This window comes from Onychomys torridus, chromosome 16, assembly GCF_903995425.1.
Source record: "Onychomys torridus chromosome 16, mOncTor1.1, whole genome shotgun sequence".
In the NCBI taxonomy this organism is placed as follows: domain Eukaryota; kingdom Metazoa; phylum Chordata; class Mammalia; order Rodentia; family Cricetidae; genus Onychomys; species Onychomys torridus.
Window position 1 is genome coordinate 67,400,828 of NC_050458.1, and position 18,040 is coordinate 67,418,867.

At 39.6% G+C, this 18,040-nt stretch overlaps 1 protein-coding gene across 10 annotated transcripts in view; it reads right to left on the minus strand.

Annotated features, from left to right (window-relative positions):
* LOC118596894 (cyclic AMP-dependent transcription factor ATF-7) overlaps positions 1 to 18,040 on the minus strand; it is a 100,394-nt gene that overhangs the window by 56,938 nt on the left and 25,416 nt on the right. For 9 of the 10 annotated variants that reach the window (XM_036207920.1, XM_036207913.1, XM_036207914.1 and 6 more), the window contains exon 2: positions 17,760 to 17,828. The exons of the other annotated variant lie outside the window; for it this stretch is intronic. In XM_036207920.1, coding sequence (XP_036063813.1) covers positions 17,760 to 17,814 — 55 coding nt within the window. In that variant the 5' untranslated portion in view covers positions 17,815 to 17,828. The remainder of the gene's footprint in view (positions 1 to 17,759; positions 17,829 to 18,040) is intronic. 10 annotated transcript variants of the gene reach the window in all.

An 18,040-nucleotide genomic window follows, 5' to 3' on the forward strand; every position in this document is an offset into this window, starting at 1 on the left:
ACACAACCTACTCAAAAATCTCAGCTAGTCATCTAGTGACTGTAAATGAACTGAGCCTCAAGTTTAGAAGGACCCGATCAGACAGCTATCCAAAGAAAACAAGCATATAAAAAGATGTTCAACATCAAGCTTGAAGTGTCCACATCTACATTCCCAGCACTCTAGAGGTACAAGCAAGAGGATCAAGAATTCAAGGTTATCCTCAGATATATACCAGATCAGCCTGGACTACAAGAAATTATCTCAAAAACTGTAACAGGGGCTAGAGAGATGGCTCAGTAATTAAGAGCTCTTACTGGTAACTTGAGGTCAGTCCCTGGCACCCATGCTGGGGGCTCACAACTGCCTGTAACTTCAACTTCAGGAGATCAAACACCTCTCACCCCTGTAGGCATCTGAACTCACACATAACTACACACAACACACAGAGACACAACACATACACACAATTAAAAATAAAGTAAGTCTTAAAAACAAAACAAGCCAGGTGGTGGTAGCACACACCTTTAGTCCCAGCACTTGGGAGGCTGATGCAAGTGGATCTCTGTGAGTTCGAAGCCAGCCTGGTCTACAGACCAAGTTCCAGGACAGGCTCCAAAGCTATACAGAGAAACCTGCCTTGAGAAACCAAAAAAAACCAAAAAGGAAAAAATAAAACAAAACAAAAAAACCCAGCATTTTGGAGGTAGAGATAGGTAGATCTGTGAGTTCAAGACCAGTCTGGTCTACATATTGAATTTCATTCAGGCTAGCCATGGCTATATAGTGAGACCTTGTTTCAAAAACAACAACAAAAGGAAGAAAGGAAGAAAAGACGGGTTGGAGGAGGAAAAAAAAAGAAAAAAGATGTTCAACATTATACGCTATTAGTGAACATAAAAAAGTTAAAAATAGGGGCTGAAGAGATGGTTCAGTGGTTAAGAATACTGGCTGCTCTTCCAGAGGACCTGGGTTCAGTTCCCAGCACCCACACAACAGCTCATGATTGTCTGTAACTCCAGTTCCAGGGGATCTGACATCCTCACACAGGCATACATGCAGGCAAAACAACAATACACATAAAATAAAAATAAATAAATCATTAAAAATAAAAAATAGAAAATTAAAGGCAATAATGAAATATTAACACATGCACATTAGACAGGCCAAAAATCCAAAACACTTACCAACAACAAATACTGATGAAGTTGAGCATCAGGAACTCTCACTCTTTGCAAGTAGGATTGCAGTATGGTACTCTGAGGACAGTTTGGCCGCTTTTTTTTTTTTTTTTTTATGTGTGTGTATGTGAGTACGTGGTGTGTGTGTGTGTGTGTGTGTGTGTGTGTGTGTGTGTGTGTGTGTGTGTAGGCACACAAATGCTATGGTATGTCAAAGTTAGGGGACAACTTTAGGGAGTCCATTTTTTCTCCTATCATGTGGGACTCAGATTGTCAGGTTTAGAAGCAAGCACCTTTAACCTGCTGAGCCTTCTTGAAAGCTCCAGTTTGGCTATTTCTCAGAAATCTAACATAGTCTTTCCAAATGATCTCGTGATTGTGCTCTTGAGTGTATACCTAGTATATATATATATATGTCCATAAAAAGCCTGCACATGTTAGAAGTCATAATTACACAAACCTGGAAGCAACCAAGATGTTCTTCATTAGTTGAATGGATAAATAAGCTGTGACATCCCCAAACTGGGATACTACTCAGTACTACAAAGAAAGGAGTTACCCAAGACAAGAACTGCTACAGAGGAAACATAAATGTATATTGGCAAGTGAAAGAAACTAATCTGAAAAGGTCACAGGCTGTATAACTCCAACTATATGATGACGAAAAAGATAAAGCCATGAACAACAGTGGTAGCCAGGAGAGGGAGGGGTGAACAAGCATCAGCACAGAGGATTTTTAGGACAGTGAAATGAAACGATTCCATGTGATATGACGATGACATCTGTTAAAACCTATAGGACGTGCAATATCAAGAGTGACTCTAAATTACAGACTGTGATCATACGTCAGTGAAGGTTAATCAAATGTACCAACTGTGACAGTGCTTCACTGTGCTGACAGTGAGGAAGGCTGTACGCTGTGCTGACAGGGGGTATATAAGGACTCTACTTCCTACTTAATTTTGTATGAACCTAAAATTGTCTTTAATTTTATTAATAGGGTTAAAGACTTAGGGGTACAGTGTTTGCTTGGCATGCAGGAAGCCCTATGTTCAAATTCCAGAACAGCATAAATTGAACATGGTGTCTCACACCTATAATTTTTTGAGACAGGGTTTCCCTGTGTAGCCCTGGCTGTCCTGGGAACTCGTTCTGTAGGTCAGGCTGGCCTTGAACTAAGAGATCAGCCTATCTCTAGCACACTTCTAATCCTAAATGGAGGTAGGAAGATCAGAAGTTCAAGGTCATTGTTAACTTCATCATGAGTTCACAGCCAGCCTAGGCTACAGGAGACCTTATCTTAAAGTGCGTGTGCGCACACACACACACCCCAAACCAAAACAACCAAACAACCTAATACAAGTTAATACAAGTTCAGAAAAAAATATATAATGGCATACTCTTATAATCCCAGTTATTCAGGAAACTGAGGCAGAAAGAAAAAAAATCAGGGTCTATCTGGATTACATATCCAGTTCAAAGACTGCCCAGATAATTTAGTGAGAATCTGTCTCAAAATAAAAACCAAACAGGACTGGATATATAGTTCAGTAGTAGAGTGCTTGGTCTCACATATCAAAGGCTTTGGATTTGACCCCTAGCACTATCAAAACCCCAACTAAACAGAGGTGGATAAATTGTTGTATATTTATTCTCACAGAGTACTCAGAAAAGTGAAAATTAAGCTTGAAGGGGCAGGCAAAATGGCACAAGCCCATAATCCAATAATTTGGAAACTGAGGCGGGTGGACCAAGAGTTCAAGCCAGCCTAGATTATATGAGACCTTGCTTCAAGAATAAACAAACAGGCTGAGTGGTGGTGGCACATGCCTTTAATCCCAGCAGTACTCGGGAGGCAGAGCCAGGCGGATTTCTGTGAGTTTGAGGCCAGCCTGGTCTACAGAGCGAGTTCCAGGAAAGGCACCAAAACTACACAGAGAAACCCCGTCTCAAAAAAAAAAAAAAAAAAAAAAAATCTGGTGGCAATAGTACACATCTGTAATCCTAGCACCCTACCACAAGATGGGAGGCAGAGACAGAAGACTCAACCAGAAGCTCATGAGCCAGCTAGCCTAGAATACAAAGCGCAGTAGCAGAGATAATCAGAAAACGAGAACTGACTCCCCAAACTATCTCTGACCTCTATGGTGTGCATGTATGCACCACACTTACATGACACACATACCCAAAAATAATTAAAAAATAATAAAGATCCTGTCGTGTGTAGTACGACCTACCTGCAACCTCAGCACTTGAAGGACTGAGGCCAAAGTCTCACTGTGAATCTGAAGTTAGCCTGGGCTACCTGGGTATAGGAAACCCTATCTCAAAAACAAAGAGGACAACAATAGGAAGGATAAATGAATGGACGGACAGACGGAAGGTAGGCAAGTCCGTCAGTCAATATCTGGGTTACATAGTGAATTGCAGGTCAGCCAGAGCTACATGGCAAGACCCTGGCTCAAAAACAAACAAACAAACAAAGAAAGCACATTAGAAAAACCAGTTTCTAAGAAAGAACTGTTTTTTCCTTGATAGAGCTCCAAATCATATCATACTGTAGCCACTGATTTTTCTATCACTGTTTCTCCTTTGTTTTAGAGACAGTATTCACAGCCCTCTGTCTATGTGGTGGGAAGAAATGGCTTCCCAGAAAGGCTTATCCCACTGCATTTTATTAGATAAAAGAAAAACAAAAAGCCATTCAACCCTGACAAGCCTGGTTATTGTCTATAGAAGAGCAAAATGTGTCCCTGAGGACTACAAGCATAGTCAACAAGATACAATATGTTCAAACCTTTAACCACTGCTCTGTCAAGAGCTGCTGGGAATATGTGTTCACAGTCCTTTCTTGCAGGCAGAAAGCAGCCTCCGTGAGGACCTCTTTAGCCATAGTTTCAAATTCACATGGAGAGAGAGTGCTGAAACAGAGCCTCCCCTCTCCTACTACAACGGCCAAGTAAACGGCCAAGACTGAAGATAGGAGTTGAACCGTTGAATCTAATGCAGACTTCTACAAACATAATTAAGCATCTACATCCCAGGAAAATGTTAAGTAACTACTTTCATCTTCCCTTTTCAAAACATCTCTCTTATTTGTAAGAAGCCACAGGAAACTGAAGTAAAATGGCAAAGGTCTGAAGTTATGAACATATCCAGTGAAAAGATTAACATACACTGATTACCACTGTGTAAAAAATGACCTCACTGGAGTGACAGACACAATTTGCCCACTTTCATATCAGATTATCAACAACAAGTAGATACCACAACCAAGCTCTTTTTCACTGGGTTCCAGTAACTACACACACACACACATAAAAAAGACTTTTGGGGAGGGCGCGGGGGTGGGGTGGGGTGGGGGTGGGGGTGGGTGGTGGGTGGTGGGTGGGAAGAAACCTTTGGGTCTGGGGAGAGAGCTTACCTCAGCTTTTTATAACTCCTCCAGGGGATACAGCACCCTCTCTGGCTTCCTAGAGTATGTGGTACACAGACCCACATACAGACAAAATACCCATAAATATAAAAATATAAAAATAAAAATACGGGTTGGGGATTTAGCTCAGTGGTAGAGTGCTTGCCTAGCCAGCGCAAGGCCCTGGGTTCGGTCCTCAGCTCTGGGGAAAAAAAAAAAAAAAAAAAAAAGACAAAATAAAAATAAACAAAATTTTAAAATACAGCCTTCAGGCCAGGTGGTGGTGGCACATGCCTTTAATCCCAGCACTCCAGAGGCAGTGCCAGGCAGATCTCTGTGAATTCGAGGCCAGCTTGGTCTACCAAGCTACAGAGCAAGATCCAGCACAGGCACCAAAACTACATGGAGAAACCCTGTCTCAAAAAACCAAAACCAAACAAACAAAAACAAAAACACCCTTCAGGAACAAGTAAGATGACTCACTGGGTAAGGGCACTTGCTGCCAAGCTCTACAATCTGAGTTCAATCCCCAGGCCCAATAGGGTGGAAGGAGAGAACTAACTCCTATAAATTATTCTCTGACTTTCATGTGCACTGTGGTTCGCACGTGCACACACACATGTACAGAGTAAATAAAAAATGTTAAAAAAATTTAAATAAACAAAGTGAATTGCAGTGTTCTGGTCAGCCAAATAGCTCAGCAGGTAAAGTGCTTGCTACACAAGTCCTCAGAACTCAAAAGTTGGAAAAAAGAGAACTGGTTCCATAAAGTTCACCGGTACTTACATATACACAGTGCACGCATGCGCGCACCCCCCCCATAAATACATAAATAATCTTTCTTTTTCTCTGTGTAATCTTGGCTGTCCTCTGTAGACCAGGCTGGCCTTTAACTCAGAAATCCACCTGCCTCTGCCTACTGAGTGCTGGGATTAAAGGCTCATAAATAATCTTTCTAAATAGCCTTCAAATATCCAATTAGATGGCCACTGTCTACCTGATTAACTTCTTATGAGACAAGTTTGTAGGTTTGTTTTTAAGTTGTTTCTCTGATTATGTTTTCTTTGTATTTAGCTTTTTTTTTTTTTAAAGATAAGGTCTCGTGCAGCCGAGGCTGACCTTAAATTCCTGAGGATGACTGAGCTTCTGTCCTCCTGCTTCCACCTCCTAAGTGCTGAGACCTTAAGAGTGTGCCACCATGCCTGTTTATGGAGTACTGCAATGCTGAGGATAATATCCAGGGCTTCATGATGCTAGACAAGCACTCTACTAATTCAGCTACAACCTTAGCTCCTTTCCTGTTTTTGAGACTTGCTATGCAGTCCAGGCCTTGAACTCACAGAGATTCACCTGCCTCTGCCTCCCAAGTGCTTGGGATCAAAGGAGTGTGCCACTATGCCTGGCTCAGCTTGGCAGTCTTTAGAACAAAACTCCACCATTACTTAGTATTACACAAAGGCAAGTACCCAGATTTTTTTTTTTTTTTTTTTTTTGCCTTTTGAGAGTGTACAGGCTTAAAAATCAAGGTAAGAAAGAAGAGAATATGAATAAGGAAGTAATCAGACCTAGCGTTCACAAAGGCGACACTACAATGTTTCTTTGGTCCTACTGACAAAGGATGGTGAAGCCATGACTTTTAGATTCTAGTTTTCTACTTCTGTCTATATATAGTTGGTAAGGAATTAGTCCCCCTCTCTGAGATAGGGTTCCACTATATAGTCATGGATGTTTTAGAACTAGGTATGTGGGCAAGACTGGTTTCACACTGTAAGCCACCATTTCCTCCCGGGTGTGTGTGTGTGTGTTTGTGTGTGTGTAGGCCAATAGACAACCTTGGGTATCACTCCTTTGCTGTAGAATAATCCTTTTGTACACTGTAAAGATTTGTCACAAGTATTGGTTTAATAAAATGCTGACTGGCCAGTAGCCAGGCAGGAAGTAGTGAGGAGTTGCCAGCCAGATGCAAAGGGAGCAGGAGATGAATGTACCATGCTGATAAAAGTACCACCATGTGGCAGAGCTTAAATAAGAAATATGGGTGAACTGAAAATGTAAGAGCTAGTTATTAATAAGCCTGACCTATTGACCAAGCATTTAAAATTCATATTCAGCCTCTGAGTCGGTTATTTGGGACCAGGTGGTTGGGACAGGAAACGTCTGTTTACATTCCTTAGGTTTGATGCCTTTTACTCCCCCTTGTGACAGAATATCCCACTGGCCTAGAATTCACCAAGCAGGGTATAGTGGCTGACTAGTAAGACCACAAATCTTCCTGTCTCCACTTCTCTTAACACTGGGATTAGATTACAAGTGCATACTATCATACTAGGCATCTAACTCAGGTCCTTAAGTACACACACACACACACACACACACACACACACACACACACACACACGCAATGACTGGTTATTAGGGGTAAAGGATGAGAATGGTGAACAGGGGATGAATGGGAGTTGGGGTGAATTGGTGCATGGACTTTAGTAAGTAACAATATATAACTATCTTCTAACCAGTTATCACAAATGTAACATAATAATTTAAGATGCTAACAAGAAACTGTGGGGAAGAGGAAAAAGACATATGGGAATTCTTTAAACACATTTACTGTTTCTACACACGTTGAAAATGCCCTAAAAAATAAAATCTATTAATTTAAAAAAAAGAAAACACTAGTTAATAATGTCCACCCAGTACAGGAGCTAATAAGAACCAAGAAAAGAGGAATGCAAAAAAGAAAAACTATAGCTTGTTCTCAACCTGGAAAGGACAGGAACCAAAGACAAGGAATGAAGCTCGAAGGAGGAGGAATGTGAGAGGAGCGCCCTCACAACGGCATCTCAGTGATTAATGCGTAAACATCGAAAACTTAATCCCCTAAAGGTAAAAAAAAGCCAAGAGGCTTATAAGGGAGACTGAGATTCTCAGCAGAAAAATCACCACCATTAAGCCTCTCCATGTGGTTAAGAAATCAGCTTGTCACTGTAACTTGTGCTGGTGCCAATCTCTACGGCAGATTGAGCTATTTTTCAGGAAAATCAAGGGATAATTGCTTAGTATCAGAAGATCTGGCCCTTGGGAGGATAAGGAGCTGTTCCTTTTGCCACGGTACGGGTTTTTTGTTGTTGTTGTTGTTTTTCTAGAATAGTATAAATGACTCTTCAAGACACCGTGTTTTTCATAAGCAGAGCTGCAATTCTGATCGTCAATCTGCTGAAATCCGAATGGAGCACTCAGTTTTCTACAATGACTCAAAGGACAAAGCAAAACTAGATTATTCTGCAGAGCCACTCAGGTTTTTCAAAGGCAAAGGGGAAAACCTCCTTCCTTCCAATCCAGGGAATTATAAATTCTTCCTGGTTTCTAATGACAGCTATGCTTGCTCAAAATCTGGCATCATAGATGTGAACAAGATTTAAAAGCTGGAATGATGGCTGGCAATTTGAGCATTTAGAACAGAAGTCGGTTCAGCACTTCAATCTGCCGGCAAAATTAGCAGCCACACAAAGCACATGGAGATGCCAGACTGGGAGCCAGCTAATTTCACAAAACTCATTCTCATTTCTTTGTACTTCATACAACTACCAACCAGCAATCCAGATTCTTATCCAAGCAGAATCTTACATAGCAAATTTTGCTGTACAAAGAAATTCTAAGTCAAAACACAAAAGATGCTGTTCTTAATTTTTTTTCTTCATGATAATTCCCTTCTTAAAATCCTATCCTTAAACATAAAATTTTGTTTGAGAAAATTAAAAGGCAAAATCTCACTAGAATAAGGTATTAACAATATTTTCCCTTACAATTTCTATCATCTCTTCAGGATGAGAATTCAAGGGGAAAAAAGCTTGCTTTCAAACACCCTAATTAGAAAATAATAGCCATGTGCTACAATTTAAAGGACAGTATACCTCTTTGGTTAAATAGATCCAACTATCAAAAGAGGAAAGAAAGTGAGGCTTTAGAGGGAAGATATTCAATTTTTGATGAAAAATATTTTGATTATGTATAACATACAGACACAGAAAAATGGAACCATAAGTGTAGTAATAATGAAATCTATTTTAAATTTGTAAATGTTCATTACTGTGCTGAACAACTATTCTGTAACAGGCACCGAAGCAAAGGGATCAGTAATAATGAAACACTGCACAGAAAAACAGGACAAGACTACCCCAACAAAATACAAAATATTTCCATAAAAATTAGTGGAAAGAGTATCAAAATAAAGATGTTTTGTTTTTATAAATAATATTAGCAAAAACGATACATGTCTTAAGTTTAAGGCCTGAAACCAAGCTAAATCTCTACAATATTGGCCACTGTAACTCTTTCAACTCTGTCATTTGCTGATGAAACCTCAAGATCAAAACCAGGATCTAATGAAACTCCTCTCGAAGGAGCTTTTCTCAAAGTATTAGAAAGTTCAATTAAAACAAAACAACATAGTGTGTTATCGAAGTCACTGGCTAAAAAGCTTAAATGAACCCGATTACAATCCTGTGAGCAGAATGTTGACATTTTCTTTTTTTTCTCTTAAGAAAGATCTTCCAGAAAGCACCTCTCACATTTGTTCATAATGCATAGTTTATCGACATTTCTTTTCCTCTCTAAATGGCCAGGAGGGAAGGAGAGCTCCACAGTCACTGTGTGTGGCTAGTAATGGCACTTTTACTTGTCATTGTACAAAGCCTGTTAAATATTTACAACACAGACAGCAATATCTAGTCCTAAACACCCAGTTGTGAGTTTGAATTTTTTTAGAAATAAATCTATGACAAGTTTTCGCCAGCAAAATGCCAGAAGACTTTACTAACAGCTTCAAGAGACCCAGCGGGTCCAGAGGAGCAATTACAGGCCATCTGGTGATTACTTATTATTATTTATACAGCACAGTTGATGTACACACAGATGTGTTATGAATCCACATGCAGAGAAGCCCTAACAAGGACTTCTGATAGAATGTGACTACTGTGCATTGGAAATGTATTAACCAGAAAGAGAGAGAACACCAGCTTTTTCTTTTTTAATATGACGAATTAGCTGGAAGATTATTTGATTAAAGAACAGTGAGTTCTATATAGTGGCAGTATCCTACCAGTCAAAATCTAGCTATATGTGGTTTTGCAATGGTGAAGGAAGATACTATCAGATCCATTTGTTAAAAAAGTAATAAATAAACAAATAGTAAAATAAATGGCTGTTGAGGAGGAGTTTAAGCTTGGAAAGGACTATTGAGATAAGAAGATGCAGGACTTTATTTTATTTTATTCTACCAGGAATATGTTAAGAACAATTCCAAGACTCCCATTTTGTAATATTCAGTTGTATGCAGGAAAAACAAGAGTGAATAAATGAAAATTTCACTTTAATTTCCTCATTACAGCTCCAATTAGATGCATATAGCAATCTTTTGTTTTTTGTTTGTTTGTTTAGTGGGGGAACAGGCTAAAACAAGGATGCTTTAATATATTCTTTTAATAAACAGCATAATAAATAATAACACAAAGAGCTAAAATTAACCAATGACATGTGTTTAAGGCAAGTGTCAAAAGACCAGATCTGACATTAAGAAACCTGAGTTTAATTCCTTGTTCTTAACACCTCTGGACATTTTTTAAATCCTAGTCCCAATTTATGTATATAATATATAACTGTGCCCTAGTTCCATTACAGTTACATAAAACCACAGAATTCTCAAAGTGGACTGGAAGTTATTACAAAATCAACATTATACAAAAAATAAGGTTAACACTTGGCCTAATTGTGCATAATGCAGTATATTTTCAGCTGCGTGGCAGCATGCAGTCACTCTTACCAGATGGGAACTAGATGAATTATTGAATGAAATATGAATTATTAAATGAAAATTTGAGTTTTAAAAAAAATCTTAGCAGGGAGTAAGGAGAAAAGCTTATTTGTTTGCCTGAAATTGCCTCCACCTGTCGTAGCATGTAAACATAGCATACACCACCACAATGGCATTTGACTACCTGATCCATTTCTTTCCTGGTTATTTGCTCCCTAACATAAAGCATGAGTAATCAATATCAAGTCATTCTACTTTGCTTTTCTTTTGTGTTCATGCCAGATAACAGGGAAACTTGCCAAAGGGATATAGGATGAAAGATCCAGAGTTTCATAGTACCAGTATGGCCCTTTTAATGGGAAAGCTAGGATAACAGAAATAATCTCTATAGACTTGTGTTATAGACAATAAAACATATACCTTTGTAGCATGCCAGCATTTAACCAATCATAGGAGCTATTTGTTGCCTCATCTATTACAGAGCAATAGAGATTTAAGGGATAATGCTCATGGAGGCAAAGGAAACAAAGCAATAAACAGCTCTGGAGGTTGGTTAAATGCCAAGTGAAGCCAGGACTACAACACAATAAACATCATTCCTGCTATGACAAGATACGGAGGTACAAGAAGCTGCCCTCAATCCCGCTACAACTGGGATGCCACTGTGTGTGTGTTTGTTGTTGTTTTTGCTCTCCTTCAAGACGAGCTCTCATTTAAGCCAGGCTGATCTCAAACTTTCTGTACACTGCAAGCCCTGGAGGTCTATGTCCTCTAGGAGAAAAGAAGACCTTGAGAGTAGATACCTGGGGTCACAATGACAGAGAAATGTTCATTTCCCTTAAGGACAGGACTGATAAGCATAGTTACAAAAGAAACTTTCCTCGGTGGTTGACAATGCAATACTGTCCTCAGAGGAAGTGTCCTTGTCTTCAGAAACAACCTACACAATAAACAGATATGACCAGCTTCTACCTGAAGACTTGATGATGATATCCAGAAATTCTATTTAAATCTGCATAATGTTCTGCAAACCAGCATACATTTCTGAGAGGGTGACATAACAGTACAGAATCTGTGGATCCCTTGGGAATGAAAGCTGGGGAGACAGCTCCATTGGTAAAGTGCTTGTCATGATGGCATGAGATTCTGAGTTTGATCCCCAGCACCAACATGAAGAGCCAGGTGTGGTGGCTCTCACTTATAATTCCAGAGCTGAGGAACCAGAGAAATGCAGATTCCTAGGTTTTCTGGTCAGCTAGCCAGTCTGGCCTAGCCAGCAAGCTCTAGGTCCCAGTAAAGATCCTGCATCAAGCTGTTGAACACACACTGCAGGCATAAGATCTGCACAGGATTAAGCCACCCAACGCTCCAGCCTGGACAGGGAGGGACTCATCAAGTTCCACCCCTTGCTGAGGAGCTATTGGTAACTGACAGCTGTCGGGGTTGAGAATCAGTGTTTGGAGAATATGGCCCTGAAAGGCCACCTGTGCTCTAGTAGATTCTATACCCAAGAATACAGAGAGCAGTAAGTAAGCAGATTCAGTGGATTTGGGTTGGGGGCACTTGAAGTTAGGAGGGTAAAGGGGGGCAGAGAAGGAAATGAAGGACAGATTTGATAAAAACACAGTACATGTATTATGAAATTATCAATAAAACAAGATGGATCATGGATCCTGATGAATGACACCCAAGGCTGATCTCTTGCCTCTACATGGAAATATATATACATGCATGTACACACATATATACACACAAACTTACTTACACACACACACACACACACACACACACACACCCCAAAATGGGCAGAAGCTACCCAAAGTAAATTATCTATTTGCACATGAAATAACATCTCAAATTTAGGATTTCTGACAATGACCTAGTATGAATAGTTGCTTCCATTCTATTGGATTTATTATAGACTTTGAAGTAAAGTGGCACCCCAAAATACTAAAAAACTTGCAGGAAATAAGCAGGATATGATGGTATATAAATGTACTACTTGGGAGGCTGAGGTAAGAAGATCGCTTGAGCCAGAAGTTTTAGATTAGCCTGGGCAATATAATGAAGACCCACCTTTTTTTTTTTAAATTGGAGACAGGGTTTCTCTGTGTAGTTTTGGTGTCTGTCCTGGATCTCACTGTGTAGACCAGACTGGCCTCGAACTCACAGAGATCCTCCTGGCTCTGCCTCCCAAGTGCTGGGATTAAAGGCATGAGCCACCACTGCCCAGCTATGAGGACCCATCTTAAAAAGGTCTTTTTTTCCTTATAAACTTTCTAGATTCAGCACCAAATTATATCTATATTAGTTTAACAAAAACAAAAAGGCAAGTCCATTTTATAATTACAGTGTTTTTGTTTGTTTGGTTTTTCCAGACAAGGTCTCTCTGTGTAGTCTTGGCTGTCCTGGGACTGGCTCTGTAGGTCAGGCTGGCCTCACACTCATAGGGATCCATCTGCCTCTGCCTCCCAAGTGCTGGGATTAAAGGAGTGCACCAATACAACCTGGCTAATTACAGTGTTTTTTTTTTTTTAAAGGTTTATTTATTTATTATGTACACAGTATTCTGCCTGCATGTGTCCTTGCAGGCCAGAAGAGGGCGCCAGATCTAATTGCAAGTGGTTGTGAGCCACCATGTGGTTGCTGGGAATTGAACTCAGCACCTCTGAAAGAGTAGTCGGTGCTCTTAACCACTGAGCCATGTCTACAGCCTCTAATTACAGTGTTTTAAAACAGAAGTTTCTTTTCTTTTCTTCTTTTCTGGGTTGGGGATTGAACTAGGGTCTCATTTTTTTTTTCATATTTTTTTAAGATTTAGTCAGGCAGTGGTGGCACATGCCTTTAATCTCAGAACTCAGAAGGCAGAGGCAGGTGGAACTTTGAGTTCGAGGCTGGCCTGATCTACAGAGTGAGTTCCAGGACAGCCAGGGTAAAACAGAGAAACCCTGTCTCGAAACAAACAAAAATATTTAATTTAATTTACATGTATATATATGTATATGAATATGTTAGATTCCCTAGAGTTGGACTTACAAGTGCCTGTGAGCCACCATGTGGGTACTGGGAACCAAACTCAGGTCCTCTGCAAGAGAAGTACATGCTCTTAACTCCTGAACCATTTCTCCAGCCCCTAAACTAGAGTCTCAAGAACACTAGGCGGCCGAGCGGCAGTGGCGCATGCCTTTAATCTCAGCACTCGGAAGGCAGAGCCAGGTGGATCTCTGTGAGTTTGAGCCTGGTCTACAGATTGAGATTCAGGATTGGCACCAAAACTACACAGAGAAACCCTGTCTCGAAAAGCAAAAACAAACAAACAAACAAAAAGACTAGGCAAGCACTCCGACACAGAGCTACATCTGAGGGCTTTCATTTTTTGAGACAGGTTCTCAGAAAGTTGCATAGGCTGTCCTTGAATTTGTGATCCTCTCTCCTTAGTGTAATGGCTGGGATTACAGGTATGTTTAAGTGCACAGGGCTCTTAAATAGATGCTACCTCATAATTGCTTCAAAAGCCCACACAACTCCATTCAACTAGGCCTCTGTCAAAGGGGTATCTGGGGGATTGTTGCCTTAACAACACTAACCCATTCTCAGGAGGCAGCTCAGTTCTATTAATGACTGCTTGCACCACATTCCATAGGCAGGTTTTAGCAAGAATATTGTTTTCCCCAAGTTCTTCATGGGGTGATGGGGCCTCAGGAGAAACAGTCTCAATAGGCCAACGGGACTAAGGGGACTAAAAATCTTATCATCTGTCTTTTTACACAGGAATGCAGACAGCACAATCTTCAATAGCCATTTTTTTTTAAAGTACATGTAGTGTATTTAGAATTCAGCTGTGTCACATCAGACTGCTGGGAAGTAGATCATGAACACAATCCAAAAATAACAGCCATTAAAAACCTAGCAACCAAAACATGTTTATGTATCCATTGAAAGGCTGGTGGTTTTGATTATATAGTGGAGGGTATAATCTACTAGTCTATTTTAGGTAAATTTTCCTTTCACCTTCCCTTAATATTAAACTACATGGTGATTTCTGAGTTTAAAGATGTATATGGTAGAGTCTGCACAAGGAACAGATACAGAAACAAAGTAGAATTCCTTTAGTTCTCTTTGCTTTTTTTTTTCCCCCAGAGCTGAAGACTTGAGCCTTGCACAAATAAACCTCAAACCCCACAATAAAAAAGGTTTTTGTTTGTTAGTTTGTTTGTTTCTTTCTTTCCTTTTTTTTTTTTTTTTTTTTTTTTCGAGACAGGGTTTCTCTGTGTAGTTTTGCGCTTTTCCTGGAACTCACTTGGTAGCCCAGGCTGGCCTCGAACTCACAGAGATCTGCCTGCTCTGCCTCCCAAGTGCTGGGATCAAAGGCGTGCGCCACCACCGCCCGGCAGTTTGTTTCTTATATGTATGAATGTTTCCTCTACATGTATGCTTGTGCTCTGTGTGCATGCAGTTCCCATGAAGGTCAGAAGAGGGTGTTGGATCCCTTGGAATTGGAGTTTGTGAGCTGCCATATAGATACTCAGAATCAAACCTGGGTCCTCTGAAGATCAACAGTGCTCTTACCTTCTGAGCCAATCTTGCTCCTTACTACTGTTTTTGAGACTTCTCTAAGATTATCACAGCTTCTCCCTGGGATTTACATAGACTTTTGTTTCTACTACACTTATAATAAATAATTTGAGTCAATAACAGGTAGATTACAAGTAACTCCAAGGCCTCTGGGGAGTTCCAAAATGAAACTGTTCTCAAGATTTAAGGAAGTTCAACGGCATGCCAAATGGTAGTTGGCTTTACCAAATTTGCATCTTTTGCCACATTTTCTCTATTTCACATAGCATGAAGTAATCACATGTATCTGCTGAAATCCTATTCCGGAGCTATTTTTAAGATTTAGTCAGGCAGTAGTGGTGGCACACCTTTAATCTCAGAACTCAGGAGGCAGAGGCAGGTGGATCTTTGAGTTGGAGGCTGGCCTGATCTACAGAGTGAGTTCCAGAACAGCCAGGGTTAAACAGAGAAACCCTGTCTCGAAACAAACAAAAATATTTAATTTAATTTACATGCACATATATGTATATGAATATGTTAGATTCATATATACATGCTCTTAACTCCTGAACCAGATCTCAGAGGAAATATAAAGAAAGGACTAACTATAACTGGAGAACTATAATCTTACTTGAATGAACAGTTTCTGACACGCAAAGGGGGTAAAGGGATGAGTCACATCGCCACCCAACTCTTAGGATGGAGCTTTCTAACCTAATAAAGAAGTGATGATGTCCTCAAGTTCCAAGCTCCATATTCAGCTTCCCACTAGGGGGAAAAGCTATCCAAATCTAAAGACTTTACAGTGAATCATTAAAAATCAACACACAATTTGTAAATGTGGGAAAAGGCTCACAAGCAAAGCCCAACAAAACAGAGAAACCAAAGTAAAAAGTCCTTACTATTTTCCTTTTCTAGTACTAAGTAAATTTTAAAACTTTTTTTTTTTTAAATATATATACGGTTTCTCTGTGTAACGCTGGTTGTCCTCGAACTCAGAGATCTGCCTGCCTCAGCCTCACAAGTACTGGGAATAAAGGAATGAGCCATGACATTTTAAAGCTTTTTAAATTTTTTATTTTTATTTATTAGTATTGTGTGTATATATATATGTGTGTAAGTGCAGGTGGACACATGCCAGAGTGCACATGTGGAGGTCAGAGGATAATTTCAAGACTCCACTCTTTCTTTTCACCCTTCCCCATGGGATCCGATATAAAATTTAGATTGTCAGGTTTGTTCAGGAAATACTTTTATCCTTTCAACCATTTTGGCGTCACCCTTAAAAGATCACTTTTTTTCTCTGCCTCTGATTGCTGTTATTAAAAGTGTGCACCCTCATGTCTGGATCACAAAAAAAACTTTTGTTTGTGAGGCAAGGTCTCATGTAGCCTGCGGGGCCAGGAATGGTGGCACACATCTTTAATGTAGATCTTTGTGAATTTGAGGCTACCCTGGTCTACATAGAGAGTTCCAAGGCAGCCGGGGCTTCATAGTGAAATTTTGTCTTTAAAAAAAAAAAAAAAGTCACATATGAAGAAAATAAACTCACCCAAAATTCAGATTTTTCAAATAGTACAGGGGATTATTATGTATCAGCTGCAGGAGTCACAGCAAACAGCATTATTAAATTCCCACATGTAAATTTAGAGGGATCATTTTACATTTTCTACCTTAATAATGCTATTTGAAAATAGAAACACACCTACACATTTAAAAAAAATTGTAACAAGGAAGAAAATACACTCTAGGACACTTAATACTGCACAACACAATGGTTTGGTTTAAGTATCTTACCAGAACATTTCAGCCTTTTTTGAAATCTGGAATCTTCTTTCTATGTCTTGTCCCATCACCATCTCATCTACCTCTCAAATCTCAATTCTTAAAAATGCTTAGGATGTAGCTCTTTTTTTTCAGAGCTGAGGACTGAACCCAGGGCCTTGCGCTTGCTAGGAAGCCCCCCCCCCCCTTTTAAAGTATTTACAATGTGTAATGAAACCTGTCTGTGATCTCATATACCACCAGTAAGTGTCACTGGACAGTTACATGACATAGTCCTAACTGAATATAGTACAGATTCTATAAAATGAAGGCAAATAAAATTTTTATCCACTTTTTCATCATGAAAAACAAGGCAATTTCAACAGAATTATTTTATAAAAAGTATATAAAACACATCTGACATAGGATGCACACATATGCAAACAATTAGGGAAGCTGACATACAGAACAACACATGTGATGGTATCAGACAGGGGACATGTTTGTAGATACTATTGGATGAGTCTCTAGTCTATGTTGGGTTTGTCTGTTCCTGATGGAGTGACACCTGCCTTATCCGTTAACTCAATTTTTCTGGATCAGCAATCAAAAGAAACATTTCTTTTTCATATTTGAGAAATCCACAGAGACTCAGAAATTGGAGGCTTACAATAAATGGAAACATTCTTAGCTGACTGTCTAAATATGTTAAGCAGACTTTTATATACCTGAAGGACAAGAAGAAGATATTTTTAAACTTGCTTTGTGTTTAGAGAGATAGCTTTAGAAAGGAAGAGCAAGTAACATGTATTCTTTAACACTGTGTGTTGGAAAACAAACATCAGTAGAATAACAAGATGGAAGAAAGCAAGGCAGATTTCATTACGGTGGAGTGCCTACACTTCCTCATAACTTGGATTTACACACTGCAAATCCTCTGATCTGATTACCTCCAGTGATCACGTAAAATACCAGCTTTAAACTCTTTGCCTTAGTGATAAAACAGCCACTTTGATTCACAACAAGACATTCACAATAAAGTATATTGTAAACGTACCTGTCCACAGCCCGGGGCATTGCACACAAACGGTCTGTCGTCTCCCATATTTCATAAAGCAGAGCAGAGCTGAGGGGGAGAAGGAGTAGGGGAAAAGTTATGTTAAATACGCTGGAGAAAAAAAAATGCGCTTCAAAAATATCAAGCCTAGAAACAGGTGTTCCAAGAATGCCATCTATCAAAGCCATAAACACAGGCTACTTTGGGGAGGATCATTAGACAGGTGGCATATGATCTACTGGGCCTCAATTGAAACTTTTAATTAGGAAAATTCAGACTTA